Source organism: Medicago truncatula, chromosome 5 (assembly GCF_003473485.1).
Source record: "Medicago truncatula cultivar Jemalong A17 chromosome 5, MtrunA17r5.0-ANR, whole genome shotgun sequence".
Classification (NCBI taxonomy): Eukaryota; Viridiplantae; Streptophyta; class Magnoliopsida; order Fabales; family Fabaceae; genus Medicago; species Medicago truncatula.
In genome coordinates, this window is record NC_053046.1 from 11786798 (window position 1) to 11796593 (window position 9796).

General features: G+C 32.3%; 1 protein-coding gene across 4 annotated transcripts; it reads left to right on the top strand.

Moving 5' to 3' along the window:
- Nucleotides 1-309: 309 nt before the first annotated feature.
- LOC112421976 (uncharacterized) lies at nucleotides 310-9591 on the top strand. 4 transcript variants are annotated; one of them, XM_024784428.2, is made up of 8 exons: nucleotides 310-494; nucleotides 695-1068; nucleotides 3777-4310; nucleotides 5465-5626; nucleotides 6912-6992; nucleotides 7665-7724; nucleotides 7975-8411; nucleotides 8773-9591. In XM_024784428.2, exons 2-8 carry the CDS (start codon nucleotides 729-731, stop codon nucleotides 9349-9351), a joined length of 2193 nt encoding a protein of 730 aa, XP_024640196.1. In that variant the 5' UTR covers nucleotides 310-494; nucleotides 695-728; the 3' UTR covers nucleotides 9352-9591. The 4 variants fall into 4 exon arrangements, with proteins under 4 accessions (XP_024640196.1, XP_024640195.1, XP_024640194.1 ...); XM_024784427.2 differs by having other exon boundaries at nucleotides 311-499; nucleotides 6897-6992; XM_024784426.2 differs by having other exon boundaries at nucleotides 311-494; nucleotides 6897-6992.
- Nucleotides 9592-9796: the final 205 nt, after the last annotated feature.

The window sequence follows — 9796 nt, forward strand, 5'->3', positions numbered from 1 at the left end:
GCTTGAATTACGACCCACTTTTATCTTATGCTAAAATATACAATCTTATTTCTTGAGAATTGAATTGGGAAGTTTTAATTGCATAATTTATTTGTTCACCTCCTATTTTTCAGCCACACCTCCTTGAATTGTGGCAAACAGTGCATTATGATTACCTGCTTTTTATTCTTGAAGAATTCTTGATGTTATTTTTCTAAAGATATAACATTGCTTTTTTTTTTTTTTTTTTTTGTTCAAGATATAGCATTGCTCTTAAAAACATATAGAATATAACTACTTCACAAAGTCATGTGGGCATATTTTTTTAATCGTTCATACTTTCATGTCAATAACCATGAACATATGAACATTTATTATTCCCCTAAAAAAAACTATGAATCTCTATAAATGTCCATTATTTTGACAGGGCTCTGATGTGCACGCGTTTCTCAAGTTTCGTTTGCGCATAGTTGTAGCAACTACAACTATTTTTTTGAGAGGAGTTGTAGCAACTTGTAAAGTACCTTTTCTCTAAAGTCTTTTTTATTTTTCCAATTTCATGTCATTCATAAAGTTTTAAGTTGATCCTAATTACCACTTCCGTCCCTTTTATAAGACTATTTTCTGATTTTTTTTTTTTTTTAAACTATTCTTATAAAAAGGGACGGAGGGAGTAGTTTTAAGTTGATCTAACATATCGTCTAATTAATTATAGGTGCGCGCAATACAAATCGTGAAGGAGTAGATTAATGGAAGGAACAAGCAGCAATATTTCAGGGAATGCAATAGTTTTTGAACCACTGACGAAAGACAACTATGATTACTGGAGCTGTCTGGTGAGAAATTATCTATTAGGGCAAGATCTGTGGGGGTTTGTGACTTCTATTTCTGAGAGCACTGGTCCACGATCTAGACGAGAAACTGAGGTCTGGAACAGGAGGAATGGGAAAGCTTTGCATATCATTCAACTAGCATGTGGACCAGAGAATATTAATCTTATTAAGGATCTTCAATCCGCTAGAGAAGCTTGGAATGAATTGAGTACACATTATAGCTCAGATTTATCAGCTGATCCAGATATTGAGCAAGGTATATGTCAATTTAACGTACAAATTTGTATAGTTATTATTTTTCTAATTCTTCTATGTTCATATCAATAAAAAAGATGATAGTATACCAACGCAGTGCCATGCAAGAGGTTAGACTCTTACAACGTGAGGAACTGGCCGACTGTTTAAATTCTATTATCTACCTTTTGTTTCCCGATATAGAGGAACCTATAGAAAACAAAAAGAAAGATGAGAATATCAAAATTTAAATAAGATGACAAGATCCTTAGACAATCTTAGGGGGCGTTTGTTTTGGGGAAACACAAATTACTCTCAGAAATAACATACTCGGGAATGAAAATATGAAAATTTGATTCCTGTGTATTTGTTAAAAAAAGTGTTTGGCAAATAACTTGACATTCCTTGGAAAATAGGAAGTTACATTTTTTTTTAGTTTAAATATGTATTTCATCCTTGCAATTAGGGGTCGTTTAAAAATTGATCCATATATTCGCTAATCCTTGCAAACTAGCCTTGCATTCTTTAATCATTTAAAATTTTGTCCTTTGACCCAGTTAATGACTGTCACGTCATTAATTTGATGACGTGGCTCTGGTAATTGGTCAACCCACACGTGAAATGACAGTTTTACCCCCGATTTTCATTTTTTTTTGAGGGACCTATCTTCATCTTCTTCTCACCCGTATTCTTTCCTTTCTTCTTCTTCTTCTTCTCCAAACACATAAATCACAAATCACCCTCTTCTTCTTCTCCTAACTTTCCCATACATACCCACCAATTCATTCACGACATGAAGATGATTCTTAAAACCCATCTCCGAAACATGACAATGAACAATTTTACAATGACCAACACTTCCAATTTTCGAACAAGACTTAATTATCAAAGGTAATGTAAACCCATCAGGTAAATGATAAAGATTAACAACATAATTATAGTACCCATGTGATACATTGGCTCTAATGATAGGATTCCATACAAGATTTGAAAGGGATTCAAATGGCCTTCTCTAGCTTCCATCAGACACATGTAAACTTTGTTTTCCGATTTCAATTGTTAGAGCCAGTTTTCATGTTCATATATCTTCGTTACTGTGTTTAAAGTTCATGCCTTCATTGATTAGAGGTGCCACTTTATTCATCTTCAATTTAACAAGTTGGCTCTACATTACTCAAATGTTTGAGGTATTAGTAGCTTGCACGGTTAGTTTTATAGGAAACTGTATTTGATATTAAATTTGATTGGTGCTAGGAAGAAACTTATTCAAGAGGCATTTATTGGTGGCCCAACAATTACCAGCAAAACCTTGAATTCAAACCTCTATTCCGGTGTTTGTTTTATGTAAATGATATTGGGTATGTTTGAAAATATTGGATATTATTCACGAAGGAGAAATAAGATGAGGATATAGAACAACAGTGTTGGATCTGCAGAAAAGAAATGAAGAAAAAAGAAGAGGGTTGAATGGTTTAAGCGGTGGAAAATTGAAGAAAAGAAGAAGGATGATGAGGGTATTTTTGTCCATTCCAATGCCATTTTGCTAATTTGATGACCTGACAGTGATTAACTGGGTCAAAGGACGAAATTTTAAATGATTAAAGAATGCAAGGCTAGTTTGCAAAGATTAGCGAATACAGAGACCGATTTTTAAATGACCCCTAATTACAAGGATGAAATACATATTTAAGCTTTTTTTTTTTTTTTTTTTTAATTTATGCATAACATCATGACAATGCACATTCCAACCTCTTTTCTTGGGAATAAATTCATTTGAATAAGGGAAGTTATGAAAGTTACTTCATTCCCATGAATCTTTTATACCCAGGAATATTTTTTCTCAACCTCATAACAAACATGGGTATAATCATTCCCTAGCCATGCATGTATTCCTGGAAATGTCATTCTTAGTCTGGAAACAATCACCCATTGTTATTAAAAAAGAAAACTAGTAGAGAAATTCAATCTCGTGTCTCAACATATTAAATGTTTCTGCAATCTTTTATTATTTAAGTTGCACTTTTTTTTGTCAAGTAGCCTAATAATTAAAAATTCACATTTTTTAAACTGAATAGTGGGATATCCAAATTTCGAACCTCAACCCAACATATATTATGCATAATCCTTAAAACATCTAAATTATACCTATAGGACAATATATATATATATATATATATATATATATATATATATATATATCTTTTTATTTTTTTTGAAAGAACCTATATGACAAAAATTTATGTTGATTAATATGTAAATGTGTCGTGTATAATTATAAGTTCAAAACATAAGTTGATTTTATTCGTTGTATTATAACTTTTATCTAGATCGACGGATCCCTATATAAAATATAAACACGTATTTGTCATATATTGCATTATTTAGGTACAATATTTTATTTCAAGGAAGAGATATTTTGATAATTGAACGACTATTATATCTATCTATAATCATTTGACCATTTCAATTAACTTTTGATCAAATCTAAAATAATTTGATATGTTATTTAGGTGTCTAAATTAAAGATTAACTTCAAATAATAAAAATTCTTAAGAGATTCTTCAAAAAAAAACAAAAAATTCTTTAGACACTAATCTTCAAAGCACATCAATAACAAATCAAATGGTTTAAAATTTATTTAAATGTTTATAGAGATGATCTAGAAATAAATTTTCAATCTGCCAATCAGTTTATATATGTTCTTAGCTTAATGTATACATTAATTTGCAGGTGTGGTGGACGATAGTCTCCTTAAAAATAAATCGCTACACATGTTTATTGAGAGTGGCGCGTGGAAAGATGCAAAATTATTTATGACTGATAGTAATAATGATATGGCAATATTTTCGACGTCCTCCATGGGGAGGACCGTTCTACATGTCGCAGTGATTGCTGGGAGGGAGGGCATTGTAAAGAAGTTGGTGAAGAGAGGGAAATACGAGTTAATGAAAATGAAAGACAATCGTGGATACACAGCCCTTGCTCTTGCTGCTGAGCTTACTGGAAACACCAATATAGCAAAGTGTATGGTAGAAAAGAAGCGAGGGAAATCATCACTACATGGATCAGAGCCTGTTATCGACCATGACTTGTTATTTCTGAAGACCAATGATGATGAAATCCCTCTTCTTCTTGCTGCTGCTAAGGGACACAAAGAATTGACAAGCTATCTATACGATAGTACTAAATTGGATGACAAGAATGACAAAAGTTTCGACAATCGTGTTTTGCTTCTTACACGATGTATCACTGCAGAAATATTTGGTAAGTGATGAAAACTTTTGATTAAATTATATATGTTTTATGTTCTCAAATTTATGTTAAAGTTTGTTTCTGTCTAAGATTTTCTATCTATAATTCTTGTTATGAACTCTTTCTAACAAAGTAATATGCACTGGAAAAAAAATTCTCTTAAAATAGGCTTATAATCTCCAAAACAAAGCTTCATACAATTAGTACAACAAAGATGCCTTAAAATCTATTTTACAACATTCAAATGCTTTGCATCTGAATTTGACAAAAATCTACTTAGTTACAAACATTAGGTGTTGTTTATGGTCTTGGACGCACCATTACATACATCAAACTACCCACAACAAACGCATCAAGAACCTGTTCCATATCAATTTTTCATATTCACTTGAAATACCAGTTGTGACTTGCCCAATTTCTTCTTTAACCTGTTAATATTGAAAATATTTTTCCCGACAATAAGTATGTCTTCAACATATAACACCTGGACAGTGCACTCGTCATTATAACCGATGAAGATACGTTGTTTTGCCTTTGCATCCAAGTTGGATCTTTCATCCTTTGGAACATTAACAAAAAGTCTTACAAAAAAGACTCTCAAATGATACATGACATTTTTGCTAAACCAATCTTTTTCTGGAATCTAACCATTCAAAGTAACATGAGATTAGTATAGGTTGACAATTAATTGTTCCACTCAAGAATCAAACTCGGGTTCTCACGAACGATTTGTCCTTTGGTGGAACTCATTAACCACTTGAGTCAAATTACATGATTAATTTTTATTTTTTTTTCGTTTCTTAACAAGTGTTCTCAGAGAAGCTCCAGTGATTATTCTTCGACACAAGTACATCAACATGTAATTTTAATAGGAGAGTATTTTCCAAAATTTCCACACGAGTATCACAACTTGTAATCACCGTGCTTCCATAAGTGGGTGAAAAGATGAATGAGTGCAATTAAAAATAAGTAAAATCTTAATATGTTTGATGGAATTCACCATTGGAGATACTTTTAGAACATCTGTTAATAAATCATTTCCAATGAGTGACGGGACAATAATGAATTTAGAATCATAAGTGAATTATTGCTTCTTTTCTTCATGTTAGAAACTCAGCTTTTCATATGTGTGTCTATTGTTCTTTAATCCGATAATATGTGGATAGGTGTGGCTTTGAGTTTACTCCAAGAATTCCCGGAAATGCCTATTGCCCACAAATCCAAATCCAGATCAGATGGCGTACAACCATTATATGCATTGGCTCGCATGCCTTCTGTGTTTCGAAGAGGCAACAAATATGGATTCATACGAAAATTCCTTTACAAAAGTAAGGTTTCACTTTTCTATCTCATGCATCTTAAATGGCAGATTAATTAGGGGAAAACTGCATAAGAAAATACTACATGATACAAATTTAGTTAAATATATTCTCGTTATCTTGTAGAAAAGAAGAAAATAAACAAGAGAATGGAATCAAATTACAATTTTTAAAACTAGTAATAAATTAATACACGCCCTACACTTGGTTTATGATGTGTTAGTACAATGGTAAAATTTTAATTTACATATAGTAACTAATGTAATTTTGATTAATAATATTTTTTAAAAATACATCTTATAAAATTAAAATAAAAAATTGGTGAAGAATCATGCGCTCTTCGCTAGTTAGTGACTACCAACTCAGCCATATAAATACACCCCCGCATTGCAATGCAAGATACACAACTCTTTTCATCTAAATCACTTACTCTTGTTCTCTTACCGATTTGCATGTACACCACCTCAACAACTAACTTGAGAAATGCTTCCCCTGGTCGGCCAACCTTCTCAATCATCGTCTCAGATCACATCTCATATATCTTAACATCTCATTTTATCTTTATATCTCTCTTCTTATCACAACTCCAACATATTGCTTCTATCACACCAGTCTCCTTTTTTCTCTCTCACAAGGGTATACACGTATATGAGGCATGCACCAAACATTTGCCTTAGTGAATCAATCAAGATCACATCAACCACTCTACTTTCTTTTATATTTTCTTAACCAGGTCGCGATTCTTTTGTTTGAGATAGTACTTTTTTTTTTTTTACTTATTGAAGTCTTGGGTGGTCGTTCATCTCAAATGTGTGTGTTTAGGGTCATTATTGATTGCAGACACAACCTTTATGATTACCTTGTTAAAAAGATAACATTTGATGGCATTAATGCCATCAATTCTTCATAGATGAATGTAGCTACTTCAAGTCGAATGACTACTCATATTTTGGCCGCCTTAAGAACCGCTTATAACACTTACATAATCATTAAGTTGTGTTCTCACGGTGAGTCGATCCAGTTAAATTTGATAACTCATATTCTTATTCATAACTAGTTAGATTCGATCATTAATCTGATTCCATAACACTCGATATAGAAATATAATTGCATTTGAAAAATATAAAATTGAGGCCTTGGGTGACATAAATCCCTTGCTTTAGGTGCCTCACCCTTGAGCACCTAAATCTCTTGATTAGGGACTTGTATTGTATTCCCTATGAACATAATGAACAATAGTCGTTCTATAATCGTTCGAGGCTCTAACTTCCGTTTTTAGTCTTGATATTGCCAGAAAAGCATAACTTAAATGGGATAATTGTGAATCTAGCAAATGTTATTGAAAAGGAAAAACAACACAAAACTTCTTTCACAGGTATGTAATATTACACAACCAGTATTAGTATATTTTAATGTTTCTTTTATCAATTGTTTATCTCTGATATAGGTGAATATTTATGTTATTTTAATTTACAGATATACAATATTTGAAAAAAGAAACGACTGTAATTGTTTGATAAAACTGAGGGCTAATTTGATTCATTCATATGTGAATCGTGAAAGTAATATAGAGGACTGTAATATCTATTTTGTATTGTTGAGAGAACTACAATAGCTAATTAAATATGTAAAAATAAAACTATAGTTCTAGGTCTCTTGTTGCTTCTTTATTAAGAAAGTTCGATCAATGGTTGTTAAATATTTTGTCATTAAATTTCTTAGGTAGGTTTTAGTTATCTTATTCTTTGAGGGATGCACCACAATTGTGAGAGTGAATATTCCACACTAAGTTGGTCCTCCTGTTATAGTTGATGAAGATTTTTTCCCTGTCATATATACGTTGATCAGTTATTTTTTTCCTGAGAAATGATAATTTGACATCAAAACTTTAACGTCAAATACAATATCTTTTGATATTTATCTGTCTTGTTTAAAATTTGTGTAAGTTGTAGAAGGTTAAAAGTGAGAGGGAGTATACACAATGTCACATGTGACATGTATATGATGTTTAAATAACATGACTCTTTTTTTCTTCACATTTTTTCAGGTCGATTACGCGTGCTTATTCATGTATCATTTCAGAATTCAGTATTATTAAAGTTGTCCGGTATGTTACGGAAATTCAAAACTTATTTTGTCTTTAGTTTTTTCCTCTCCCCGCTCTACTGAAATTGTTACAATAATATAATAGAATATAAGAAGATATATAGGATCCTTCTAATACTATTACCTCATAATTAAATGATGTGTATTTTTTGTTGTGTATGTGCCTAACAAATTTGGATATGTTGTTGTGATTACACAAGAATTATGTGACCCTAAGCACTAACTATACTACCTCGAATTGTTTCTATCAGGAATAAGGGAAATATACGAACAGAAAGTTACCCACTGTGTAGTTCATAAAATACTGAGTTGCTTGTGCAAAAAAATTCCGGTTTTAAACGAATCTGATTTGAGGGAGGCTTCTGCTTACGATGCAATGTTGCAAGCAGCAAAGCATGGAAATATTGAGTTCATAGATGCAATGAGAAAAGTTAACCCTGACCTCTTATGGACTATTGATAAAAATAAAAGAGGCGTATTTTCGCATGCAGTTTTGAACCGTAGAAAAGCTGTTTTCAAACTCATACATGATGGAACTGTAAATGGACGGAAGGAGATAGTTAAATGTCGTGTAGACGCTTTTGGCAATACCATGTTGCACTTGGCAGGATTTTTAGGGCCTTCCTCTGACCTTGATCGTAGATCTGGTCCTGCTATGCAGATGCAAAGAGAGATTATGTGGTTCAAGGTGATTCATATTTTCTCACCATATATAGTTTCATGATTCATGTATATCAAATCTTAAGACTTTCAAAAATACATATAATTAACTTTGTTTTAATTTATAATAATGTACATTTTAACCAGGTTTTTAAATCAGTCTAGCTGAACACGTAAACCTTTAAGGTTGACTTGCCAAGAAAATAAATGTCTTGAGCTTAACTCATTTATTTGAACGAGCTTAACTTAAAGTATGCTTTGACTTGTTTAAAACTAGTAAAACATGGACTTCATTTGTTAACCTTATATACATGTTGATTTTTTTTCACAATATACATAGTTTGCTCTTAAATAAAATCAATTAATTGAATCTTTATACTTTTGTGTAGGCAGTGGAGAAAATTGTGCATCCCAAGTGTAAGGAAGCAAAAAATTCAGACGATAAGAAGCCTCGAGAACTATTTACAGAAAGCCACAAGGAGCTGGTGAAAGCTGGAGAGAAATGGGCAAAAGATACAGCTGGTTCATTTACACTTGTTGCTACACTCATCACAACCATCATGTTCGCTGCAGCTTTCACTGTCCCTGGTGGAAACAATCAAGACAGTGGAATTCCCCTCTTCTTGCATGACAATACATTTAATGTGTTTATAATAGCAGATGCAATATCTCTTTTCACTTCTTCAACTTCAGTCCTTCTCTTCATTGGAATTCTCACAGCGCGTTATGCTGAAAAGGATTTCCTCAAGTCATTACCACTCAGGTTGCTTTTCGGCCTCATTGCACTGTTCTTCTCTGTGGTGTCCATGATAGTTGCCTTTTGTGCTTCACTTGCTATGCTCTTAAAGGGACATCATGGTGTCATAATAACAGCAATGTGTTTTGCATGTGTTCCTGTTATTGTTCTTGTACCTTCACAAATGCGACTCTTCCTTGAGATTTTCAAGTCTACAATATTATTCGATTGAAACCACTTACATATGCTAATTTAATCTCCAGAGTACTATTGTTTGACTTGACTGTACTTATTTAGTGTTTTGTTTACATAATTTCAGAACAAGCATCTAGTAGTCGCATCCATGCAAGTGAATAATTTGGCAAAGAGAATTGTAGAAAGGTTTCAAGTATTATGGCCAAGGAATGTAGAAACCGATAGATTTTTTTGCAGAAAATTACAATTAGTGACATTTTATTTTTTGTTTTTTTGATGGCAAAGTTTAATTGAGAAATGAAAATGTAGATTGTAGAGAGTACAAGTGGTTCCTACTCCCACACTTTGGAAATTAGTTCAAGTGGTACTAAACCCACATTTAAAACAAACTATCTAATCAAAAAGTTAACACGACTCACTAAAAGAAGCTTGACATATACTGACGGAAATATCCGTAGATAAATTCCAAAAACCGTAGGTAT

Excerpts from the sequence above, each read along its gene's own strand:
- LOC112421976 (XM_024784427.2), top strand. The coding sequence starts at position 729 with ATGGAAGGAACAAGCAGCAATATTTCAGGGAATGCAATAGTTTTTGAA. Across the intron at positions 4,311-5,464 it reads TATCACTGCAGAAATATTTG|GTGTGGCTTTGAGTTTACTC; the intron begins GTAAGTGATGAA and ends ATATGTGGATAG. Across the intron at positions 7,725-7,974 it reads AGTATTATTAAAGTTGTCCG|GAATAAGGGAAATATACGAA; the intron begins GTATGTTACGGA and ends TGTTTCTATCAG.